Genomic DNA, 27,703 nt, shown 5'->3' on the forward strand with positions numbered 1-27,703 from the left:
TAATTATATCTTAGTTGGGATCAAGTACAGGTACTGTTTTATTATTACAGAGAAAAGGGAATCATTTAACCATGAAATAAACCCAATAGGGCTGTTCTGCCCCAATAAGGGGTAATTATATCTTAGTTGGGATCAAGTACAGGTATTGTTTTATTATTACAGAGAAAAAGGAAATCATTTAAAAAAAAAATAAAAAAAAAATATATATATATATATATATATATATATATTTGTTTAAAATGGAGACTATAGGGGATGTCCTTCCCTTAATTTTCAGATAAAGGGTTCCCAGATAATGGATCCCATACCTGTATTAAAGTCAGGTTTTAAACTTAAATTGAGGGGCAAAGTATTAAGGATCAACTTACACAGGTGGGTGCCCCTGAGAATGAAGAATGAATGAATGAATATTAAAGAATGAGAATGAATATTTTGAAAATATGTTATTACAATATTATCCCTTCTCTGTTGCAGAACCCCAAGGGTGCCATGTTGCTTGTCCTGTCAAATTTATTTTATTTGGTGAATATATAGAGTTAGCACACATGGCATTTTCACTCTCTGTGGAAATCAGAATTCAATGATTCACCACTAATTAGTTAGTAACTACTATTAGTACTATTCCTGGTTATACTGTGCCATTATGGGACTTTCCCTGACTATAAGGTAACTATCTGTGTAGGTGGATGTCCCTAAGCCACCTCTGAGTAGTCAGCCAAACCTTGGCCAGTAATGTGGGGGGTAGGCACCAATTAAACCCACTCCTAACATTATTGTATTGTAGGATAATGCCAAAAGAATAAGTGGGTATAAATAGATAGAAAGGGGCCCTATAGAGAACCAGAGATTCCAGAGTTTTTGACAAAAAGTGGATTTATTGATCCCTTTTGTGTGGGGACATGGGAAATGCCCCCTAAAATGTATTTCCTATCACTGAACAGCAGCCTCTACTAAATAGTATACAGATTGATGAAGTTGGTGAATGGTATACAACACATCTTTTCTGGTGATGAAAGAGGGTTTGGGCGAATAGTAAAATATTTGCACAAATACTAACAATAAAACAAGACACGCTCACACTGTATTAAATATGTTTTATCAAAATACACAAGTGGATAGAAAATCTGTACAAAATTTCACATTAAATTCATTTACAAGAGAAAATTGTTCATAACATTGCACCCCCAATCCCTCCCACCCCCACCCCCCCACCCCCAAGGGCTACAGATCAGCCTAGCATTTTCAGCCTCTTAAAGATGTAATAAGGTTTTCAGCCCATCAACAATCTCTGGGTAGACTTTCAATCCATTAATTTAATTAACTGGAAAAGAAACATTAAACTTCTGTCTTTTGAAAGTTACTGAATGTAACGGATTTCCATGGGTGCCAGTAAGACAAGTAACACCCAGAACACTGGTTTATTGATTCATAGCTTTTGGTGTTACTGGACCTTTGTCATAGACAGAATTCTGCAGGGACCTAAAATAGACATCAGATATCAGATTCAAGCAGTTTTATGCAGTTAGAATAAAGAAAGCCTCCGATTGGTTATTGCTGTAGCGCCAATCAGATCCTATGTTGGCGGAACAGGACTATGGTTTTCTACTGGGCCGATATAATAGGCAACAAGAATTATTTTCAAAAAAGATTTAAACTTAAGGGGGTGAAATGATGAGTATCCACTGATTTTCCCCAAAATACTCCCATACCCACAATCTACCGTTAAAGTAATTCTGTAATGGAGGCTCATCAACGTGTTGCCATCGCTTTTCTTTTCTCTGTCTGAAAATGAGGCCCCTATAAGTTAGTAAAGTTGAACTTGCCCTTTCGTACAATCCAATGTTTGACGGAAAGCGAAATACAAAGCGTACAAAGGACTAAAGGTCAACTCAAAAGGCACTACCCACTTCATCTGACTGTCCCTAGGTACTTGATGAACAGACACCCTTCATGGTGCCAACGTGCCACCTGTACAGCTACAAGGACCTCCTGGGCAGCTAGCAGGGGAACCTAGCCCTATCACCATTTAGTCATGGAGATGTCTACTTTCTTCATGTTGATTCCTCAATGCCGCTTGCTCAGTGCACATTTTATCTTCTCTAAGAAGACACAAAGTTGAAGAATGGGAGGCATGATCATTCTGCCATAGCCCTGAATATCTGTGTATGTTTTAATAGTTCGTCCATCCTCGTTTCCATGTCCCGCAGGGCGGCTGGGTTGGGATACTGAATGGCAGCAGTCTTGGTGGCCAAGGCCAAGTTCTTCAGTAGGCCACAAAGCTCACTGCTCTTAAATAGAACATCATTGCGGACTTCGCTGGACTTAACATCTTGACATACGCTGTCTACTAGTTTCTGCCCCACCATTATGATGAGCTTGCCGTGAGTGATAAAGATCTCGGGGGGCTGGTTGTTGCTAAGACTGTTATTGAAAACCCCAATGGCTTTCTGAAGGGCCCCGAAGTAGAGGCAGGAGTGCTCGGAGAGGTTAAATTTCTTGGGCGATTCTGGTGAATGTGCAACGTCTTGTTTTGGTGTTGGGCTGGAGGGCTCCTAAAAAAAAAGTAAAATAGAGTAAATGAGTGAGATACTCTATAGAAAGCATGGAATGTATCATTATGTTTGGGTGCTGCTATGTACCACGAGAGCAGGGTAATAGACAAGAGAAAAAGAAGAAAAGAGAATAGAGAAGACCTAATAGGGTAATAGAGAATCGTCCACATGTCAACACTTCTAGCCTTTTATTGGCAGTTGAGCTCCTTTAGTCTCCCCCCTCATGTAGAGTTACCACCCAGCCAGTATTTAACCAGCCCAGTCGATAAACTACCAGCAATGGCCAGGGCTAGAATTACAAATGCAATTGCCTCCAGCTCCCCCCTTCCCCTTCCCTCCTTTTCCTACTTTTCTAACTTTTCAGTTAAAAAGTAATAAAAAATAAGTTTAAAAAAAAAAACAAATGCAATTGCCAGTTAATTTGTACCCACAAATTCCTCTGTTCCCTGACCCTCTCCACTAACGGATTACCCCTAAGGCCAGACCCGCCCATACTCTCCCCATTACCCCGCCCACTCCACCCATTACCACACACCATGTGACATCCGCACCTGCTCTGCTGACCCAAAGGGCGGTAAAAACATAAAAAAGGTGGCAACCCTACCCTTCATATTCATAATTAGTTGTATTGTAACACATAGGAATAGACACAGGAGTTCAGGTTGCACAGTTTCAGTACTAGATTATGAGATATACCTGCATTAAGCTGTTGTACAAAGCTATACATACAGCAGTGCTATGACAAATGCTTACTTATAGAACATGTACAACAGGACACCCAACAGACTAGAGACCCAATAGACATATCATAAACCCAAAGAAGCTCGGATCCGATACCATGTATTCTATAATAATATCACTTACCTTCATTGTGGGTAATTCATCCTTCTTTTCCTGCTTCTCGCTCCCAGAAATCAAAGACTCTGGTGTGATCCAGCCTTTCCTCTGCAATAAATCCATAAATCACATTTATACATCAAATGGAAGCAGATGTTGCATTGCATCTTGCTCTACCAAGCAAGCAGTGATTACCCCCTGTGCTGTTCACAGAACATGCAAGGAATTGTGGGAATTGTAGGCAGACATGGTATATGTAGTCTGAACTAGCAGTGCAGAGCATAGCATCAAACAAACAGAGGCTGCTTTCAATAGCAATTACATTGACAAATTCTGACCCACTTAAATGGAGTAGAACCCCCAATTAATATGGGGCGGTACTTGAAGCTTACCCCCTTTAATCAGCGAGCTGCCTTGAAACAAAATGGACTCAGGGCAAAGTTCTATTATTGCATTAGGGGCAATGTCATTCAAGGCTCTAAAAACAGACCCAATGCCATTTGCTATTGGGATGAGGCAGAACAGTATTTTCTTTTACCAACTACTAATTTAAATCCTTTTCTCCTTTCTGTAAAGCGTCTCAGATCAGATCAGAACTGGGTCACCGAGATACAGTATTAAGGTTATTAGGACTATCTTGTACTTTGCACGAAACCCGTCATATTTAGCTGAGGCTTCCTGCTCCAGTCCCACTCACTTGTGCCATGTGGGTTTGACTCATACACTGTGGTTTTTGTTCACTTCCTTCAAGGGGTGGAGGGTAACCTAAATGACTTTGTTCCTTTCAAGGGCTGTTATCTATGGCCGGCAGGTTCTTTGTGGTATTTTTTTGCTAGGGAAGGATAATGTCTAAGGGAAACACTATGGCACCCCCTACCCATATGTATAAATACAAATATACAGAGAAGGAATGTTCTGGGCACACAATAAGCTGTACCCCCATACTGTACTGTCTAAGGGAAACACTATGGCACCTCCTACCCATATGTATAAATACAAATATACAGAGAAGGAATGTTCTGGGCACACAATAAGCTGTACCCTCATACTGTACTGTCTAAGGGAAACACTATGGCACCCCCTACCCATATGTATAAATACAAATATACAGAGAAGGAATGTTCTGGGCACACAATAAGCTGTACCCTCATACTGTACTGTCTAAGGGAAACAATATGGCGCCTCCCTCCCATCTTTATATTGCAGAAGGAATAATCACCTTTTCTTCAGTTTGTATTTTATTTTCAAGCTGCTGATGTGAAAAGATGGCCTTCGCCCTCTCAAATTCTTCTTTTTTCTGAAATAAAATGAACAAAAGAAAAAAATTAACCAAAATTTTAGACATTCAATAAAAATTACCATTCAATACAAACATATATGGCCAAGCTCTTAGAGCGAATAGAGTTGAAAGGTTCTCAGGCAGTGCTTATTTATGCCCTGGGTACCCCTGAAACTATAGCAGGGTGACTGGACTGCAGCCCATTCACTGTTAAAGGGGCTAGAAATGCAGTCCTTAGCTGTTTCCAGCTGTTGCTTTACAATGGATCCCTATAATGGAGACACACACCCAGCCAAACAACTATTAGTGTTCATGATATTGGCAATTTTATGCTCCTAATATCATGAAATAGTAAAAAGATGCCTCCTACTGTTCTCTCCAGGTGCGTGAATGCACAGATAGCCATAAGTTAAGTTACTTATTCAGACAGCATCTTCTAATGTTTCTCTGCTCAGTTTTCTGTTCATGAAAGATAGAACTGAGCAGAGAAGCATCAGGAGAAACATCATGTTTTTGTTATGGGCAAAAACAAAAAATCACAGATTCTTCTCTTGAACTACTGACCTGCAAGTGAACATAATCACTGTCGTCTACTGTTTTTTGCCTTGGGAGTGGGTGTTTTCTGTGCCTTATGTTTTCTGCTTTGTTTACACATGCCGATTGCTGGCCTACATTGGGGTCTTTGTGTGGTGGAACCTGAGGCTTCGATAGGATTATTTCCTCCTTCGGCTTTGTTTGCTCCTCACGCTTACGGAAAAGGAGCTTCCCATTAGCGATGATGATGGAAACAAACCGTTTGATGTCATCGGGAATCGTTCTGGCCACCATGACAAAGCGATCAAGGTCATCCGGACTTGTAAGTGGCTTGTCCATCACAAGGGCTTGCAGTGACCAGTTACAGCGGTCAATAACTTCCTTGTTAAGAAAGAGCATCTGGAAAGAATCCATAAGAGTCTGTAATTGGGTCTTAATTCTTAACTGAATGTTACTGTCCTTCAGCTGAGAAGCATTGGCCCTTATCCTCTGTGCAAAGTCAAGAAACACCTGCAGGGAGGCTATGATACTGTCAACCGCTTTGTGGATGTCTTCCAGGTTGGCCACCATGTGCTCTTGTAACCGCCACTTGCTGCTGACAAAGATCATGAGACTTGCTATGGAGCTGGACACCCTCTCCTGCAGTTGGGTGATCTCCTTTATGGCCACGTCAAGCTCTAGAGTCTCCTCTTTGATTGAAACCTCTGGCAATGACATGGTGAAGGATTCATCGGAAGCAGATGATGAAGAAGACAACGTACTGGTGCAGCTTTCCGAACTCGATATTGATAACCTATCAGTTTCGGCTGAGTTTAGGGATACTTTCCTATACCTGGGCAGCGGTGGAGGAACCTCATAGATAGGCGTATCACTAGCAGGACTGGTCATTTCAGTCTTGGCCAAGAAAGCTCCTGTCGATCCTCTTGGAATGTCGTAGACATTTTCCTTGGAACTGATATTCTCGGCTCTCTGTTTCCAAATGCACGAGGTGTTTTTCTTCATGCTCCCATATCCCAAATCCAGGGAAGGTGGGATATCATAAACATTCTGGCAGGCCGCCGGTGATGCTTTTTGCAAGGGCGGAGTGTTGTATATCTGGCCTGTTACACAGGTGCCATCGGTGCTGCTTCCGTACCGTGTTGGCGGAACATCGTAGACCATTTGTCTGTCTAGAGATATCTTACGGCAAGTTTTTGTATCATTCCTCTCTGGAGACACGGGGACATCATAAATCCAGTCTGATTTGCGGGGGGCCGGTAAAGTGTTGTAATAGCAACCCTTGATTGAAGCGTCTTTTTTGTCCTGCGGAGATTTCCCACTTGGCGGAATATCATAGATCTAAATGGAGACAAAAGATATTGAATGAAAATGAATGTGCGGGCACATCTATCATAACATGGCACCTTCATTCAATCCTCAATACTCTTCCTGATATCAACTAAAGGGCCAGTCTACTCCACTCCTGGAGTACAACACTATTTTACTCTCCCCTTATAAGCTGCCATCATAGTGTTTAAGTCCAGCCCCCTCGCCTCCCTCTTGTAAGCTTGCATCAGTGTTCTAGTCCCACCCACTGCTTGAGTCACAGACTCCCCGCTCCATTAATGAGATTTGGAGCTTTCTTGAAAGAGTATAAAATAGATCTTGTCTCATACCTCTGCGAGACCTCGTCGTCCTTGAGTGTCCGTGCCGGCCGGGATGTCATAGATCTGCTGCTGTATTTGCTCAGGCGACGTTGAAAAAGGAGAACGGCGGCCAACAGGAGATGGAGCTGCAGAGCTCTAAAATGAAAGAATTTTTTTAAATGAACTTTTTAAAGCACCGAAAATATTTGTTTGTGTGAAACTGCCTCTTAACGAAGCCAAAGGAAAGTTATTGGGGGGCGGAGCATAATAGTACCTGGTGGCTGGGAGGTGTGTTGTGTACTGAAGGGGGAACGTCGTACAGCTCCGATTGTGTTATAGATGCTGGCTTTGAGGCTCGGCAGGCCCGCGGGAGAGTGAATAAATGCTAAGAAAGAAACAAAATATATGTATTAATGGGAAACAGTCATCAACATAAATAGGCCGACTTTTACCTTATAATAATAAGTAATAATATGGAAAGGCTGAAGGCCAGTTAGGGGGTGAGTACTTATTTGTGCCCTGGTACCCCTGAAACTATAGCAGGGTGACTGTTACCCCAATGTTTCTATATATCTGTAACCTTGTTATGGGCTAAGGGGGCCCAGCCTGAAGGCCAGTTAGGGGGGGATTTGGGGTGAGTGCTTATTTGTGCCCTGGGTAACCCTGGAACTATAGCAGCGTGACTGTTACCCCAATGTTTCTATATATCTGTAACCTTGTTATGGGCTAAGGGGGCCCAGCCTGAAGGCCAGTTAGGGGGGATTTGGGGTGAGTGCCTATTTGTGCCCTGGGTACCCCTGGAACTATAGCAGGGTGACTGTTACCCCAATGTTTCTATATATCTGTAACCTTGTTATGGGCTAAGGGGGCCCAGCCTGAAGGCCAGTTAGGGGGGGATTTGGGGTGAGTGCTTATTTGTGCCCTGGGTACCCCTGGAACTATAGTGGGGTGACTGTTACCCCAATGTTTCTATATATCTGTAACCTTGTTATGGGCTAAGGGGGCCCAGCCTGAAGGCCAGTTAGGGGGGGATTTGGGGTGAGTGCTTATTTGTGCCCTGGGTACCCCTGGAACTATAGCGGGGTGACTGTTACCCCAATGTTTCTATATATCTGTAACCTTGTTATGGGCTAAGGGGGCCCAGCCTGAAGGCCAGTTAGGGGGGGATTTGGGGTGAGTGCTTATTTGTGCCCTGGGTACCCCTGGAACTATAGCGGGGTGACTGTTACCCCAATGTTTCTATATATCTGTAACCTTGTTATGGGCTAAGGGGGCCCAGCCTGAAGGCCAGTTAGGGGGAGATTTGGGGTGATTCAGCCTTTTTCAGCAGGATTCTGATTTGGCTGAATCCAAGTGGGGTTCCTTTACTGGATTTATTCTACTTTCAGTGTTCACCTGACGCTTTTCTAATAAAAGGCCCAGCACACAGAGGGGCTCCCAGCTATTAATACCATATTTTGCTGACAGACAAGGAGAGTGGATTCCTCCGGTGAAGCAGCGAGTGTGGGGACCCTGATTAGTGGTGATGAGGGTCTGGTCCCTTTTTTTGGCTCCTGTACGGACAGTAAGCAGCTGCTCGGGAACAGCTGACCATGTTAAGAGCCAAAACAGTTGTTTAGCAGCGGGTCCCGGAGAGTGATTTAAAGTGAGGGATCAGTAGGGGGGGAAACTACTCCTTTTTTGTTTATTCCTGTTATCAGAATCTGTAAATACACGGAACCACTACATTCTTTTGCCTGCTTTTAACCCATTTTATTGAGGGGGGGGGGTTCTAATACATAGCAGTGTTCTGCACTAACAGCTTTTTACTTCATACAAACAATAATACAAGATTTCTATCACATTGGTCTTCTCACAGAATTCATACACAATCTTTTTTTTACTGTTATTAAGATTTCCTGTGCTCGTAAAATTACATATTTTAAAGCTACTGTGGTTTGGTTTTCTCTTCCTGCATTATATCAAGAATAACCAATTAGGGCTCTAAAGATTAAAGTGAGGTTAACGTATTTTGTTCTTCCTGTTATTTTATTATTATGTTTATTATTATCCTTTATTTATATAGTGCCAACATATTCCCCAGCATTGTACTGAGATTATACATCATTCCCATCAGACACTGCCCCAGTGAGCTTACAATCTAAGGTCCCTATCACATTCCCATCAGTCCCTGCCCCAGTGGAGCTTACAGTCTAAGGTCCCTATCCCATTCCCATCAGTCCCTGCCCCAGTGAGCTTACAATCTAAGGTCCCTATCACATTCCCATCAGTCCCTGCCCCAGTGAGCTTACAATCTAAGGTCCCTATCACATTCCCATCAGCCCCTGCCCCAGTGAGCTTACAATCTAAGGTCCCTATCACATTCCCATCAGTCCCTGCCCCAGTGAGCTTACAATCTAAGGTCCCTATCACATTCCCATCAGTCCCTGCCCCAGTGAGCTTACAATCTAAGGTCCCTATCACATTCCCATCAGTCCCTGCCCCAGTGAGCTTACAATCTAAGGTCCCTATCACATTCCCATCAGTCCCTGCCCCAGTGAGCTTACAATCTAAGGTCCCTATCCCATTCCCATCAGTCCCTGCCCCAGTGAGCTTACAATCTAAGGTCCCTATCACATTCCCATCAGTCCCTGCCCCAGTGAGCTTACAATCTAAGGTCCCTATCACATTCCCATCAGTCCCTGCCCCAGTAAGCTTACAATCTAAGGTCCCTATCACATTCCCATCAATCCCTGCCCCAGTGAGCTTACAGTCTAAGGTCTGTTCTTAAACAACCCCTTATATATCAGGCAAACAGTATAAAGCATAAAGGATGCAAAAATGGTCAAAATTTAAAATTAGTTTAATCTTTAATTTAGAGAAGATTTTATATATTCTGATACACCTCCAACCATTTGATCTCACTTTGACGTTACTGACCTGGAATTTCCTACATTTGGGCAAAGTGAGAGAAGTCAGCGATGTCCTACTGCCCATGAATAAGTTCAATACTACTGAACTAATGGGTCTCCACTAATATTTTCCTACGACTAAAATCTCATTACTTCATTACTTAACCCCCACCTAGAGCTTTGGTAGAAACGTTAGGAGGTTTATAAATAAAAAAAAATAGAATGAACTATTACTCACCTGGCTGGAGGAGCCGTTGGCTTTCTCATAGTATATTTGCGCTGGTGAAGAAACAGGAGTCTGGTATAGATCACCGGAAAGCGATTTTGGAGTCAGTGGCACTATATAAACACTATCCATCTGCTCATATGTTGGCAGACTTGTGATTTTGGGTGCTGAGGGCACTTGGTAGATGTTCTGTTGGGACTGTTGCCTTCCAAGGGTGCCGTAGTAGCTCTGGACAGATGGAGTATCATTCTTTATTATAGTAAAGAGCTGAAGGCGGTTGGCGGGGACGAGACCCTGGCGTCCATGAAGGTAACATCGCCACCAACCTTCGCTACCAGGGATGTTTTGATCTAACACGGTTAGGATGTCCCCTTTACGGAAGGTCAGTTCATCTGGGCTGTCGGCTTTGTTGTCAAATTGGGCTCTGGCCAACATGTTCTGCAGAAAAGAAGACATAGTGGAATCAATGAATGGTGAAGCAGGGGTTTTATGTTGTCGCACTGGTAAGGCAACCCATAGCAACCAATCAGCAGTTAGCATTTTGGTCTAGACTACAGAGGATTCACTAGGGCTAAAGGTCTCCACACATGGGCCGATTCTAGCTGCCGTTATCTATCCCTTAGAGCAGCTAAAAGGCCCGTGTATGGGCACTACCAACGGGCCTGTCCGACTGATATCTGGCCTGAAATCGGCCAGATGTCGATTGGGCAGGTTAGAAAATCTAGTCGGATCGGGGACTGCATCGGCTCGTTGATGCGGTCCCCAGACCGACTTTTCCTATTCCCGTCGTTATAATTCAATCGTTTGGCCCCAGGGCCCACCCGTAGGTGGGGATATCGGGAGAAGATCCGCTCGGTTGGTGCCAAGCGAGCGGATCGGCCCGTGTATGGGGACCTTGAGGCATTTGGGTGGTTTTGGAGGGATGTAGTAAGAAATGGCGATGGCCTATAAATAAGTTGGTGGAACTCATGGGCAGATTGGGTGCTATAAATTCTACATGAGGGCTGTGTGCAGCATTTGGGCCTCCATTTGGACAGCCCACAAATTCAAATTCAAAATACCCACAAACACTGCACATTAATGTTTTGGTCACTGTACATGAACATAGGCATCTCTTGCCCAAGTTGGCTCACTACTGGCGTCGGGGACCAAGACACCTTCTGATTAACATCTATTCAGGATACATTCAGAAGATCATGTCGGTTCATAGACATTGTAGGCAGCCAATAGCTCTCCTTCCCACTCACCGCCCCTACGTTATGTGACCCTTGGCTTGTGGGAAAATGCTCAGATCAGGACGACTGGGGGTGAATGGGCCAAAAGTAATATGCACAGATATATGTATTTCACACTTTCCTTATGGCTTGGGAATATTTGCCTTAGTTGCACTACACACACAGAATGCCTGAGAATTTTTTTAATCCACATTTCGCTGAGGAATTTCTCTCATGAGCCACTGACCTTTGCAACATCGGAAATGCAGCTCTTCTTGCCAATAAACATGGCTCGGGGATCCAGAGAAAGCTGCGGTTTCTGACACTTTATTTTAAAGGGCTATTACTACAATGTAGGGCTCACGTAAAAAAAACATAGGTCTACAGAAATCAAGCTCTACCCTGAATTTCCAACTGAACTGCCCCTGCACATTTGGAGCTGGTACTGGGGCTCTTGGCCAATTACATTACAGTCAATGGGAAATTGCCCCATATGCTTTCAGACTAAAGGTCCCCATACACGGGCAGATTGTAGCTGCCAATATGGGTCCCTTATCTGCCAGATCTCGATCGGCCAGGTTAGAAAATTCAGTCGGATCGGGGACCGCATTGGCTCGTTGATACGGCCCCCAAACCGACTGCCCCTTGCCACCCGTAGGTGGGGATATCGGGTGCAGATCCGCTCGCTTCGTGATCTCGTCAAGCGAGCGGATCTCAGCGTGTATGGGGACCTTAAAGGTGGGCAAACTCTATAAGATCCACCAAATGAATGGAGAGGGTCTGTGCGTGGATTTTAACCGGATATTAGGTGGGCGGGCCATCAAAAGTTAACTTTTAGTATGTTATAGAATGGCTAATTCTTGGCAACTTTTCAATTGGTCTTCATTATTTATTTTTTATAGTTTCTGAATTATTTGCTCTTCCAGGTTTCAAATGGGGGGGTCACTGAACCAAAAAAACTATTGCTCTTAGATGCTACATTTACTGTTATTGTTACTTTTTATTACTTATCTTTCTATCCAGGCCCTCTCCTATGTACATTCCAGTTTATCATTCAAACCACTGCCTGGTTGCTAGGGTAATTTGGACCCTAGCAACCAGATAGCTGTTCCAAACTGGAAAGACGATGAACAAAAAGCAGAACAGTCCTATTGGGTTTATTTAATGGTTAAATGATTCCCTTTTCTCTGTAATAATAAAACAGTACCTGTACTTGATCCCAACTAAGATATAATTACCCCTTATTGGGGGCAGAACAGCCCTATTGGGTTTATTTAATGTTTAAATTATTCCCTTTTCTCTGTAATAATAAAACAGTACCTGTACTTGATCCCAACTAAGATATAATTACCCCTTATTGGGGGCAGAACAGCCCTATTGGGTTTACTTAATGGTTAAATGATTCCCTTTTCTCTGTAATAATAAAACAGTACCTGTACTTGATCCCAACTAAGATATAATTACCCCTTATTGGGGCAGAACAGCCCTATTGGGTTTATTTCATGGTTAAATGATTCCCTTTTCTCTGTAATAATAAAACAGTACCTGTACTTGATCCCAACTAAGATATAATTACCCCTTATTGGGGCAGAACAGCCCTATTGGGTTTATTTAATGGTTAAATGATTCCCTTGTCTCTGTAATAATAAAACAGTACCTGTACTTGATCCCAACTAAGATATAATTACCCCTTATTGGGGCAGAACAGCCCTATTGGGTTTATTTAATGGTTAAATGATTCCCTTGTCTCTGTAATAATAAAACAGTACCTGTACTTGATCCCAACTAAGATATAATTACCCCTTATTGGGGGCAGAACAGCCCTATTGGGTTTATTTAATGGTTAAATGATTCCCTTTTCTCTGTAATAATAAAACAGTACCTGTACTTTATCCCAACTAAGATATAATTACCCCTTATTGGGGGCAGAACAATCCTGTTGGGTTTAATTAACGTTTTATTGATTTTTTAGCAGACTTAAGGTATGGCGATCCAAATTACGGAAAGACTCCTTATCCGGAATACCCTTGGTCCCAAGCATTCTGGATAATGGGTCCTATACCTGTATATGAAATTGTAATTTAAGCAATGGAATGTGTGCTATATATACATTTTGTTCCCAAACGCATCCTCAATGAATTTGAGCAGAGATCCACGGGAGCTGGGTAAATATTTATGTTTAGATTTTTAAGCCCAACAGGCAGATAAGGGGTTAATGCACGTGTGCAGAGTGGCTCAGCCCAAACTAACCCCCCCCGCCAAAGAAATTGCAAGTTGTTTTTAAATACCCCAATGGGTAACCCAAAACCTCCATATTTTTATCTATAGCATTTGCTATGAAGAGCAGCTGGTTTAAAGGGAAAACCAGAATATCATCTCAGCTGATAGCATGGCCTGTTCCTGGTAATGCAGCCGGGGCCGAGGAGTGGGGTTTAAACAATAGGCCTTTTATATAGGCATGAATCCTTCAGCGAGTCCCCGGACCCACAGCTGTCGCTCAGCGCACACAGACAGCAACACTGCGCTCTAACCCCGTGCCCGTCCTCTTGTTTCACTTTGTTTACTTGTCCGACGTTCGGCCCACAGTCCCTAAGGAGCCCAATATCTATACAATGTATTAATAGCTTTTTTTCAAAGACATTAAAGGGAAATTTACATCAAAAATCAAATCACTGGTGTTGCTTGTGAAGGGGGCAACGAGTATCATCCAAAATATTTATGCCAATAACTTTTTCTTGGTAACAAGATAATAAAATGTTACTCATATGTAGTTGGTAGAATATACTGTTTTAAGTTGCTATTGACTGGGGGCAATAAACGTAAGAAAAGATGGTGGTAATTGGAAGAGACATAGGTGATAGGGTATTGATTTGGCAGGAGATGGATGCCCCAGTTACACAGTATTTTGGTTCCCATGGCCAATGGAAGAGAGATCAGTAAATGTGAGAGTGTAGGGGTTGTTTGGGCAGGAGATACAGTGAGGATGCCCCAGTTACACAATATTTTGGTTCCCATGGCCAATGGAAGAGACATCAGTAAATGTGAGAGTGTAGGGGTTGTTGGGCAGGAGATACAGTGAGGATGCCCCAGTTACACAATATTTTGGCTTCCATGGCCAATGGAAGAGAGATCAGTAAATGTGAGAGTGTAGGGGTTGTTGGGGCAGGTTGGGCAGGAGATACAGTGAGGATGCCCTAGTTACACAATATTTTGGTTCCCATGGCCAATGGAAGAGACATCAGTATATGTGAGAGTGTAGGGGTTGTTGGGCAGGAGATACAGTGAGGAAAATGCCCAGCATGCTGATGTATCATGGGAAACCCTGGCTGAGTGGATGTTGGCATGGAAGATGTAGAGAAGGGCATAACCAACTAGAGGCTACAGGAGTCAAAAATACATAAAGCTCACCTATGATATTATGATATAGGTATACACCTTATACTCCTCACACCTACCTGTGTAAGAAGCTATAGACAGTGTAGGCTACTGCCAATCTCTCAAGGGTATACACCCTATCACTCTGAAAGTATATACTGCCTTAATTCATTAAGAAGTATACACAGCTTGTAGAGAGCATTTACAAACCCCAGGCTCAATATATCTCCCATCACTTAGGATGTAACAAAACCCAACATAATCCTGATGAGTGTAAACAGAGAATAGAAAGAGAGAGCGTTGTCCTAGAGCGCTGCTTCCTGCTTCCAACCAACATTATAAATCTTCCCTAAATAAAACACAAGAAGACAGCAGTACAAAGGAGAAATGGAAAGGGGGTGGGGGCAATTCATCTTGAGAAAGGGCCTCTGGCTGGGAAGATGGCTGTGATCTCCCAGAATCCTCTGCAGCCTAACCTCTCTCTGGTTTGCTCTTGGCAAGCGTTTGAGTAAGGTCACCGAATGTCACTTTGAAATAATGTGCTGATGAGACGGTTCATGTTTTAAACATAAGTTGTTGAGGGCATAGAAGGGTTTTTATTCTGCGGGGGCCCCTGGGCTTCTTGCCAAACCCACAGCTTTCTGGCCGAATGGTATTACCCAGCAATATATGCCACTTCTACATGGACTCAGCTCTGACGTTGCACTAGGTTATGTTCAACCACTAACCTACAGGGAAGTTCCCTTGTCCTTTATACAGGAAATTACCTATGGTTACTTAGTTGGGGCTTTCCTGCTGCAGCTATGCTTGTCCATTACCTGGTCATACGCCTTGCTGCCTTCTAATAAGCAGGTTAAACTTCAGTTATAGAACGAGAATACTGAAAAGGTATGCAGTGTAAGTAAAGGTGGCCATATAAGATCCACTCGTTTGGTGAGGTCGCCAAACGAGTGGATCTTAACCCGATATGCTCACTTAAGGTGAGCGATATCAAGCTATATCCATCATTTGGCCAAACGACTGAATTAGAACGATAGGTATAGGAGCCGTCGGACCAAGGACCACATCAATGAGCCAATGCGGTTCCAGATCCAACTGGGAAATCAAACCTGCCCGATCAACACCTGGTCAATTTTCTGCCAGTTATCAATCATGGAGGCCTTTCAGGGGGCCCCAAAAATGGGCAGATAACCTGGTGAAATGGCCTAAAGGACTCAAATCGGCAGCTTAAGCCATGCAAAACAAAGCTAGAGGAAATTAATGTAAAATTCACCTTTTAATATTTCTATTAAACAGTTGGAAGAAAAAAAACCCAAAATAAACGTTATTCCTTCGTATGAAGTAGCATTTTAGCAGTTCAACAACTGTCTGGCACACTATGGGTTAAGATCATCAGAATCCTATAAAGGATATAAATAACTAGGGGTTAGTAGTGTTTATATTACAGGCTTATCATACCCCATTGTAAGGATTTCTTGAGTGAGAGATGAAGGTCGTTGTTGACTCTCAGAGAAAACATCTGTGCCCTGTTTGTATAAATATCCTGATGGGAGTCATGGAGGACAGAGCCCCAGAAAACTCCCAGGGATTGGGGAAAAATCCCTCGAGCGATGCACAGAACATAGCTGGTGTTACATCCTGTGTAGCCTGAGCAGAGACATTTAGCTTGCTGGCCTCCAAGTAGAACCTTGCTTTGTAGATTAGTAGGCATGCATGTTGCGTAGCATGTGTGGTTTGCAAATGGAATTTGGATGGAAGAACCATCAACTTCAACAAATCATCATCACCAAAACCCCAATGAAATATTAATGGATGTCTCCTTGATAGAAACTCTAAAAATTCAGTCTGGGTTGTCCAAGAAGACACGTGTGAATCAGATCTCCAAGCAAACGCACCCAGCATACCCAAGATCTCACAGACTTTAACAGCACAGACAATTGGCCCAAGGCAAGAAAAATGTGATTTAGGAGAAAAAATACTGCAATAGACTCAGAGCTTCCCTGGGCATAAAGTACGATGGATCTGAGGGAATGGGCAGATGGCCCAATGACTACAGGACAAAGGTGGGACATTTATTTTGTTTGGAACGGTTTTACGCGTCATTTGTTGGCCAAAAAAAATAAACTTTGCTTTGTTTGATAAACAACAACCTTTTAGCAATGGCAACTCTAAAAATTCAGTCTGGGTTGTCCAAGAAGACACGTGTGGATCAGATCTCCAAGCAAACGCACCCAGCATACCCAAGATCTCACAGACCTTAAGAGCAGATAATTGGCCCAAGGCATAAAAAATATGATTTAGGAGAAGAAATACTGTAATAGACTCAGGGCTTCCATGGGCATAAAGTACAATAGATCTGAGGAAATTGGCAGATGGCCCAATGACATTTATTTTGTTTTGAGTGGTTTCACACGTTATCTGTTGGCCAAAAAAAATAAACTTTGCTTTGTTTGATAAACAACAACCTTTTAGCAGTGGCAACTCTAAAAATTCAGTCCAAGAAGACACGTGTGGATCAGATCTCCAAGCAAACGCACCCAGCATACCCAAGATCTCACAGACCTTTAGAGCAGATAATTGGCCCAAGGCAAGAAAAATGTGAATTAGGAGAAGAAATACTGTGATAGACTCAGGGATTCCCTGGGCATGAAGTACAGTTGATATCAGGGAATGTGCAGATGGCCCAGTGACAACAGGACATAGGTGGGACATTTATCTTGCTTGGAACGTTTTCACGCGTAATCTGTTGGCCAAAAAAAATAAACTTTGCTTTGTCTGATAAACAACAACCTTTTAGCAGTTGCAAAGGCGATGGAGTCGCTGACAAACGTGTGGCCCAGTCATCTAATTGTCAGCTAGAATTAGCGGAGACAGCTTTGTTTCAACACCTAGGGATAAGCAGGCCTCGCACCTCCAGAGCTTAATGGCTGGGTGATTGTCTCTAAGAACTCATTAAATCCAAAGCCCCTGACTTTTTTTGTTCATTCACAGTTCTCCACACAGCACCTAATTATAAGGCTTTGTTCTTTATTAATTATCACCCACGAGGAAATGTAATCCTATTGTCATGCAGAATGTTTCTCTTTTAAGATCATTTTAGCCAAGAGCCCTTGGGTGGCCATGCGCGTTAAGGTTTTTTTGTTGCAGAATAACCAATTTCAGGATGATGTGATAAAATTGTGTCGTTTTTGGAAAATTGATGGCGGCAGATCTTATTGGCCCATATATGGCCACCTTACGAGAAAGTCACTACAGAAAGATAAGTTGTACCAAGTAACAATAACATTAGCATTTTAGCCTTAAGGTCCCCATACACGGGGCGATTCTAGCTGCCGATATCGGTCCCTTAGAACAATTTGGCAGCTTATCGGCCCGAGTAGGGACAGAAACGAGGGGCCTGCCCAACCAATATCTGGCCTGAAATCGGGCAGATATCGATCAGGCAGGTTGAAAAATCTAGTCGGATGGGGGACCGCATCAGCTCGTTGAAGCGGTCCCTGGACCGACTTTGCCTATATCCGTCCTTATAATTCGATCGTTTGGCCCCAGGGCCACCCATAGTTGGGGGATATCGGGAGATATCGATGTCGCCAAGCGAGCGGATCTGAAGGTGTATGGGCACCTTTACTTTATAAAAATAATGAGCCCTATATGGTTTGTTTTGCCCTGAGTCAACAGCAAGTATTGTCATGTGTATACGCACTTATCGTTTGGCAGAATTACTTTGGAACAAGGTAAAATGGATCACAGAACCAAGGCAGAATCTTCTAGCAAAATTAGAAACTGCTTTATAGAAGCTACGGAAAGATATGCAGTAGGAATATTATTAGGAAGATGGCCTTGTGTGCCTTCAAAAAAGTATTTGATAGGATGACTACTAAAGTTTGGGTTCAAAGCCATCAACTAATTGGGTTCATTTTCCTAGCGTGAGGATTCTGGGATTTGTGGTGTGACAGAAATGTAATATCCCTATATTCAAGAGCTTGGTAGTATAAGGACCAGCATGAATTGTTGTCCCTCTTCATTATCACATCAAAGAGATGGTATGCAGGGTGGGACAAAAGCCCTCAAGAATGAAGAGGTTGGGATAACACAGAAAATGTTTAGATTTCCTTTCGCTGAGTGCATTTAATTGCCAGTATATTCTCCACGTGGATGGACATAAACTGTTTAATTAAAACAGATTAGGTACTATCTAGTGATATAAAGGAGCATGAACCGGTCAATGAAGTGTTGTTAAGAATTATCAGCCCTCGAAGCCTGGGTGGGGCACAATCAACTAAGACTGATGATGTTCTTACCTTATCAGCGGTTGATCTCGCTCTCATTATTTATCATTTCTTGACCCATATGGGAATCATCTGCTGATATACAAGTTGTGCAAGGAGAACATTTCCACTACACCTCTACTCAGCTCATTTTGGTGCTCATTGCACCAACCTTCGTCAGGACCAAATAAACCAAATAAATAAAGCAGAAATATATAGAAGGTGACTAATACCATTACAAATACCCGCTTAAGGATGTGGTGCAAGGAAACACTTTTGCTCAAGTGGATTGAGTCTGCCTCTGACTCATTGGCTGTGATTCATTAATTGGCACAGCTCTGGCCGTGTCCCACCACATCAGAGATAGACTGGTGCTCCCCAGTGTGAGACTGAGGCTGCAGACTGCTCATTTAGCCACCAAAGCTGGATATATTCATAACATCTGATCTGTTAATGCCTTTGGCTTACGCTCATCTATCAAATGGAGATTCAGATGTCAAGATTCTATGATAAGTCACAGAAGGAAATACACAAGGGACAGGCCATACACTAGAGCCGCCATGGCCACCTCCTCATTGTTATCACTTGCTCGCATCTCTACCTTCATGGTTTAAGTCACCCCTCCTTGATTACAGCTGTGCATACAATGCTTATTATTTCCCTGGCCTTGGTCATAAAGCTGGAAGTATAAGAAAGGTGGACGGCTACTGTATGGACGATGCTTTAGAGAATGCCACATTGTGTAACTTCACACACACTTGTGTTTACACGGCCGTCCACCAGGTCACGAACCTGCCGCTACTGTAAATCCCGGCCCATCACAATGAAATGATCAGGAAATCAGTCATCAAGAAAGAACAATTGGTTGGTGCTTCTTAACTCATTCACTGCATTGTTAGACAATACAGTAGAGTTATAACCAGACAATTTGGCCACAAATGACACATTTCAACCACAAGCTACGTGGCCAATGGTTGTGTGGCCAATTGCTGAAAAAAATCCAAAATTATTATTATTATTAACATTTATTTATAAAGCGCCAAAATATTCCGCAGCGCTGTACAATAGGTGGGTTTCATACATTGGACATACAGAGTAACATATAAAGCAATCAATAACCGATACAAGAGGGGAAGAGGGCCCTGCCCAAAAGAGCTTACAGTCTACAAGGAGAAAGGGTTGAGACGCAAGGGTGCCCTTATCTTGCACTGGGGCAATGGGGCATTTTTCTGCACTTTGCCAGACCCAGATCTGAAGTTCTCCGTAATGGGCATAGTCTAAAGCTGGCCATACACGTGGCGATCTCACGATGTTTCGTACGACCGTCGGTCGCACGAAACATCGTCAGATCCGCCACACACCATTCAGGGCTGAATCGGCAGGTAAGGAGGTAGAAACAATAGGATTTCTACCTCCTTCTGCCGATTCAGCTCTGAAGGGAGAATTTTGGTCAGGCGCCTTCTATGGCGCCCGATCAAAATTTTCTAACTTGGCCGATCGGCGAGCCGACCGATTTCAGCAGCTTCCTGCGATATCGGTCGGCTCGCTGACATGCCATACACGCACCGATTATCGTACGAAACGAGGTTTCGTACGATAATATCGGTGCGTGTATGGCCACCTTAAATGTCCCCATACACCTTAAGATCCGCTCTCTTGGCGATGTCGCCAAGCAAGGGGATCTTCTCCCGATATCCCCCACCTATGGGTGGGCGATATCGGGGAGCGTGTAGGCTAATTCGATCGTTTGGCCCTGGGGCCAAAGGATCGAATTATATTGGCGGCAATGGGGCAGTCGGCTCAGGGACTGCATCAACGGGCTGATGCGGTCCCCGATCTGACTGAATTTTCTAACCTGGCCGATCGATATCTGGCCAATTTCAGGCCAGATATCGGTCGGGCAGGCCCCTCGTTTCTGCCCCTACACGGGCCAATAAGCTGCCGAATCGGTCCAAGGGACCCATATCAGCAGGTACAATCGGCCCGTGTATGGGGACCTTTAGATATTCAGAACTAAATTTAAAGAGACATTTGCAGGGGAAGTCATCACAAATGTAACTGTTTCCCACTGAATGGTTACTTGTGTCTAGGAACATCTGTGTTTGAGGTGGTAATCACTTACAACACCTACACAAAGACCCCCTGCGGGGCTGGACAAAGGCAGCCCTTAAAGTGATGGTGAATTCAGAAACTGTCCATTTGCCTTTGAATGGGAGAATGGAGAACACTGCCCTTATTGACCTCCGGCAGAAGACACGGGGACAGAAGTCTAGCAAGAGTGAAAACACATGGAGACCACAAGGTTTTTGGGATGGTGGGTCGTTTAGGCAGTGATGGAGATTTATCAGCAAAGCAGAAATGTATGTGTCTGTGGGAGATTGGTAGGTAGTGATGGGGCTCAAACTGATTCTCTACCCAAGGTCCTATGTCTGGGTAAATCTAAAGGTGCCCATACACCTTAAGATCCGCTCGCTTGGCCCTGGGGCCAAACAATCGAATTATAATGACGGGTATAGGCAAAGTCCGCCCGGGGACCACATCAATGAGCCGATGTGGTCCCCGATCCGACTAGATTTTCTAACCTGCCCGATCGAAATCTTGCTGATTTCAGGCCAGATATTGGTCGGGCAGGCCCGTCAGTAGTGCCCATACACGGGCCGATTGTATGGGGGCCTTAAGCCAGCATTGGGAGTCATTGATCCCAGAATTCATGCCACTTCTTCTTGCTTGGCCATTGTCTCAGAGAGAATGGCTATAGTCAGCTTCATAAGGATGATTTTATTCTAAGGCTGATACCACACAGGGCTGACTCTCACCCAGTGGAAAAACACAAGCTGAGAATAAGCCCCTTCGTTGGCATCAGCCTTCTCCTATGCCTGCACCTAGAACCAATATGTCGGTCCAGAATGGTTCTGGATGTGGGAAAGGTGGGAGGCTGATGCCAGCAGAGGGGCTGATGCCCGGCAAGCATTTTTTGATGCCCTGTGTGGCATCAGCCTTAAGGTGGCTCACCTTAAGGTGGCTTTGGTCCATCCATATATACTTAAAGAACTGAAGGAAATTAGTACCAGAAACAGAGCTGTGGAGTCAGGCCGCCAGCAGAGACCAATCAGCTGATCCATCTGAATTACAAGGTATATAATAACAGTGTATGTGTAGGAGTTACTGTCCCTGAACAAGTCACAATGTGTTGGCCAGCAGTAGGGGATGAATTTAGAAAGGGAGGGGGGGGACTATGTTCCTGGAAGATGTTTCTCTGTATTTCCCACCGGTACCGCTGGGAACAGAGAACAGTTAATTGGAGCCAGATGTCGAGCACAATGGGTGGAGAAACGGTGATTCCCAACCTCGTTGGCTGTGAGCAGAGGCAGATGGGGACACTGTATTCCCCCTGTGGCCTGTACTGGAGGGCAGTTAAACTGCACATGTTCCCAGTATGGACTGTAATACATTCTCAGTCCCACAGATTCCTACCCCAATCATTCCCATCAGCCTCAGCAGTATATACTGTATGTGAGGCTGATATTAATGTTAGAAGCAGGACCTCGAGCATTATGGGGACATGTGGGTTTGTTGCTGTGCCTGCAGGATATCTACAAGTTTTAGTGTAGTGGGTTGGTAACTACTCAGGCCCAATGACAGATGGCCATGGTGGAGACAGAAGGGCAAGATGGAGACAGTAAGGCAGGATGGAGATAGTAGGGCAAGGTGGAGACAGTAGGGCAAGATGGAGACCGTAGGGCAAGATGGAGACAGTAGGACAAGATGGAGGCAGTAGCGCCAGATGGAGACAGTAGCGCCAGATGGAGACAGTAGGGCAAGACGGAGACAGTAGGGCAGGATGGAGACAGTAGGGCCAGATGGAGACAGTAGGGCAAGATGGAGACAGTAGGGCAAGATGGAGACAGTAGGGCAGGATGGAGACGGTAGGGCAAGGTGGAGACAGAAGGGCAGATTGGAGACAGTAGGGCAAGATGGAGACAGTAGGGCAGGATGGAGACGGTAGGGCAAGGTGGAGACAGAAGGGCAGATTGGAGACAGTAGGGCAAGGTGGAAGCAATATAGCAAGATGAGGACAGTGGGACAAGGTGATAAAAAAGGACAAGATGGTGATAATTAAGCAAGATAGGCGGGGAACAGTACAGAAATATAGAGACAGTAGGACAATATGGGGACAGTAGGACAATATGGGGACAGTAGGACATTCTGGAGACAATAGGATAAAACAAACATTACAAACATTACAATAATAGATAAATACAAAGTACTATAATAAATACAAATAAATAAAAAGGATTCCACAGAGTTAAGTATCAAAGCGACAAAAGGAAGAAGGTCTCTGGGCTATAGAGCTTACAGTCTAAATGATTGGACAGGACAATGAAAATGGTATCTCTTTATATTAGTGTTGCTCAACCTGTAGCCCTTTGGTGGTTATTGAAGTATAACTCCCAACCTAAGGGGATGCTGGGAGTTGTACTTTATTACAAAAAGAATTGGGAGCTGCAACCCTTGTTTGCCTTGATCCCAGCTGCTCTGACTTGGCCAAGCGTGCCATTGGTTGGGCACCCTCGCATTAGAGATTTACAATAACAGCTTTTCCCTGGGGCAATGTTCAAGCCTCTCTACCCTTGCCCCACATTCTAGCGACCCCCTGACTTACAAAACATTTTATAGCCTGGTTGTTAAATTCATGTCCCTTTGCCTGGAAGTGGAATCTTGTCCCCCTCCCCTCTCCCCCCCAAACTGGCCAAGACTAGTGTTAGCCACCTGAGCTGCCCTCCCTCGGCCCCCAGCCGACAGCACAAGTCACTAAGAAAATAAGGATCGGGTGACAGGGTCTTTCACACAGTTGTTTTGTCATCATTAACAAGTCATGGGTGACACATGAAAACAAGAGGTTATTTTCGACCCAGGGCAGTCAGACAGTACCAGTACCATACATTACTGCATGCTCTGTGGGTATATGGACAATGGCCCAGTAGAAGAAGGAATGGGTCTGAGGACCATTGGAGGTAGATTTGGGCCTACGGACCGTAAAACGCTTTCGCAGCGCTTGGCCAAAACAGTTACAGGGATAATAAGTCACAAAGTTTGCAAGGAGGTCTAGTAACCCATAGCAACCAAGCATGTCTTTTCTGTTAATAGATTTGGTGCAAATTTTAAAAGAAAGAAAAGGATGTGGGAGTTTGGTTATTCTAAATTTGGGTCCTCCTGGGACAGAGAAATCAGATGTTTCCACTCCTGCAACTCCCTCCATCTGCTGAGCTGATTGGGGTCACTGGGAATTGTAGTTTTGCCACAGCTGGGGCTGTTACCTGCCCCTTTCTGTAAATAAGATCATGACTTTGGGTCGAACTATAACTCCCACAAATCTTGAATCAGCTCACTTGGGAAAAGGGGCATATTTTGGCGAAGAACAGAGGAATGAGGTGTACTAAGTGGCACGCCAATGTCTGCCCAAGGCCCCAACCCTTGTCCCTTTGGAGCAAACCTTATCTGAATGCCACTAATTAACTGCTAATTACTTTGTTCTCTGTTTAGCACACTATTGGCCCTATAAAATGTAAGTGCGCTGTGCAACAAATTCCAAGTCCCCGAGCTAGAGATCTAACACTCTGCCGTAACAGCGCCCCGAGGGCACAGGGGAAGGAAGGAGGGGTGCAAACACCCTTTCGCCCAAATAAAAAATGGAAAATATATTCATTGCAAAGAAAAGGGAAAGGGGGCATGCTGTGAATAGAATAAAGGCTCCCGGGGCAAGTTGTCCGGAAAGAAGGGGGGGGAGATAATGTCTAAATAGTTTCTCTAGCGGAAGTGGAAGAGGCTAAAGGCAATGATGGTGCCATGGTATAATCCCACGTCCCAGAGGGTCTGATTCAATAAAGCCAATAACCAATACAAGAGGTAAAGAAGATCCTGCTCAAAAGAGCTTGCAATCTAAAAAAGAACAGCTTACACCTCCATTGTGAACAATAGCAATTAGCAGCACACTTGTAGTTGGCAGTTAAGGTGGCCATCCACCTTTAGATCTGCTCGCTTGGAGTGGTCGCAAAGCGAGCGGATCTTCTCCAGATATCCCCACCTACTGGGGTGGGCAATATCGGGAGAATCCAAGCTAATTCGATCTTTTGGCCCTGGGGCCAAACGGTCGAATTATCACAACGGGTATAGGCAAAGTCAGTTCGGGACCGCATCAACGAGCCGATGCGGTCCCTGATCCGACTAGATTTGTTTTAACCTGCCCGATCGATATCTGCCCGATTTCAGGCCAGGTAACGGTTGGGCAGGCCTGTCGGTAGTGCCCATTCATGGGCACTACGGTCTAAGGGACCGATATCGGCAGCTAGAATCGGCCGTGTATGGGCACCTTTACACCCTGTGCCCCCTTCTTGTAGTGGGAAGTGAATAAAGCTAAGGCTGCTTATTTGGTCTCCACTACTTTAGACTGTTTCAAAGAGCTTACAATTTACAGGGAATCATACCCTACTGCCCTCATTCATTTTTTCGGCCCGGTGACAAGTTTTTTCCTGCCACATTCCGTGGCCTAGAGGCTTGGATTTATCAAAGGGAGATATCAAAAGGTTGAGGGGGGTTTAGCAGAGCTTTAGCCCCCATGTGCTGGAGTGAGATAAAGTGAGTTATATCCAAGTGTTCTTTGATAAACCCAAGTCCTCGCCCACTTCAAAGCCTCAGCTTTTTTCCTTTCTCTCTCTGTGTGGCCCTGGGGCGACTCATCCTACCTCTCTAGTTACCCCCCCCCCAGGTACCAGAACTATGAATCACCCTCCCTCCAGTCTCCAACAAGAACCATCAGCGATTTAAGCAAATAAATAAGCGCTTTTCGATAGCTGACCCAGTAATATCAGGTCACCCCTGTGTAACCGATATCCCAGTTCACATCCGCAAATCCTGGGAAAGTGGGAATTTTTTCCCCTCATTTTCTACTTTTTTTTTTTTTGACTAATGACCCAATAATAGATTCCAGCTGTGAATAGTTTCTCCGGCGCCTGATTGGACGAGGAGGGGTAGTGACATCAACCCACGTGGATGGAAGGCATTTAAACATGACAGCTGGGCGCCCGTGGCACATGTGATTTAGCCCCCAGTACCCGCAGCCCCCAGTCTGCATCTCTGAGCTACTCCTTGTAGGTTATGGGATCTGGGAGGATTTTATTATTTAGACCCTCCCCAACACAGGGCATTTTGTGCAGCAGAAAACAGCAACAAACAAATTACCCCTCTCCGGCTGCCCCAACGAGGCACTTTCATTCATTGTACCCCAGTACAGTATATGCCCCCGATTGGTGAACGATGAATAGTAAGCTCTTTGGACTATATCATCTTATTATTTCCCTTCTGATACAGATTGTTTGGAGGGGTGGGCTGCTCATAACATTGCACCATCCCAAAAATAACCAAGTTATCGCTGTTGCTGAACTACATATCCCAGCATGCCCTGCCAAATAGCTGCGGATGAAAACTACCAAAAGCAGCTGTTGCCATAAGGGTGAAGACACATGGGGCTACTAGTAGCAGCTACTAAAAGAGACAATGCTGATCATTTACTGATAGCTGTCTCTATGTGTGTTTTAGCAGAGGCAGTTCTCTGTATTGTCTATGGCAGGGTATTTCCTGGAGTTTAGTAGCCATTAAAAAGTAGCTGCTACTAGTAGCCCAGTGTGTCTTCACCCTAAACAATCAATTCAGTAGCAAGATCAAACTATATTTACCATAAATGGCTTATTCTGCCTAAAGCAATTCTTCACCATAGGGTGAAGACACACGGAGCTACTAGTAGCGGCTACTAAAATAGACAATGCTGATCATAATTGTCTCTGTGTGTTTTAGCAGAGGCAGTTCGCAGTATTGTCAATGGCTGTTTTCTGGAGTTTAGTAGCCGTGACAAGTTGCTACTACTAGTAGCCCAGTGTGTCTTCACCCTAAACAATCAATTCGGTAGCAAGATCAAACTATATTTACCATAAATGGCTTATTCTGCCAAAAGCAATTCTTCACCATAGGGTGAAAACACACAGAGCTACTAGTAGCAGCTACTTTTCGTCGATACTAATATAAAAAAATTATTGTTTCTAAGTGTGTGTTTTAGCAGAGGCAGTTCTCAGTATTGTCTATGGCAGGGGATTTTCTGGTGTTTAGTAGCCGTGAAAAACTAGCTGCTACTAGTAGCTCTGTGTGTCTTCACCCTAAACAATCAATTCAGTAGCAAGATCAAACTAAATTTACCATAAATGGCTTATTCTGCCTAAAGCAATTCTTCACCATAGGGTGAAGACACACAGAGCTACTAGTAGCAGCTACTTTTTGTGGATACTAATATAAAAAAAATATTGTTTCCACGTGTGTTTAGCAGGGGCAATTCTCAGTATTGTCTATGGCAGGGTATTTTCTGGGGTTTAGCAGCTGTGACAAGTAGCTGCTATTAAGTAGCTCTGTGTGTCCTTACCCTAAGGGAGAAGACACACTGAACTACTAGTAGCAGCTACTTTCTCACGGCTACTAAACTCCAGAAAATACCCTTCCATAGACAATACTGACAATTGCCTCTGCTAAACACACGTAGAAACAATAATCAGTAAATGATCAGCATTGCCTATTTTAGTAGCCAAGAAGCTGCTACTAAGTAGCTCCGTGTGTCTTTACCCTAAAGAAAGAGATGCTAAACATTCGGCTGCCAGGGATACAAGTGATAGTAAATGGAAAGGGGTTTTTACTTACTGTAACCTTCATCTTGCTCAGGCTGCTCCCTTGACTTAATATCCCATACCAGGAGGTGGGTGTGTAGGACCCTCGGACACAGCGGAAAATTGGCAGTGAGAGACCCTGGGAAGTCTGTGCTGCTGCCCTGCCTGTCTCCCCTCTGAATGAGCATTACTTAGGG

General features: G+C 44.1%; 1 protein-coding gene across 2 annotated transcripts; it reads right to left on the reverse strand.

Annotated features, from left to right (window-relative positions):
* Positions 1-1,079: 1,079 nt before the first annotated feature.
* Positions 1,080-27,703, reverse strand: cass4 (Cas scaffold protein family member 4). 2 transcript variants are annotated; one of them, XM_004918723.4, is made up of 8 exons: positions 27,541-27,703; positions 9,957-10,382; positions 7,102-7,212; positions 6,858-6,983; positions 5,233-6,540; positions 4,609-4,686; positions 3,417-3,497; positions 1,080-2,552 (listed from the first exon to the last, which is right to left on the reverse strand). In XM_004918723.4, the coding sequence occupies exons 1-8, from the start codon at positions 27,550-27,552 to the stop codon at positions 2,136-2,138; spliced, it is 2,559 nt and encodes an 852-aa protein (XP_004918780.2). In that variant the 5' UTR covers positions 27,553-27,703; the 3' UTR covers positions 1,080-2,135. The 2 variants fall into 2 exon arrangements, with proteins under 2 accessions (XP_004918780.2, XP_031750344.1); XM_031894484.1 differs by lacking the exon at positions 27,541-27,703 and adding an exon at positions 11,406-11,661.

The sequence above is a fragment of the Xenopus tropicalis genome, chromosome 10 (assembly GCF_000004195.4).
Source record: "Xenopus tropicalis strain Nigerian chromosome 10, UCB_Xtro_10.0, whole genome shotgun sequence".
Lineage (NCBI taxonomy): Eukaryota > Metazoa > Chordata > Amphibia > Anura > Pipidae > Xenopus > Xenopus tropicalis.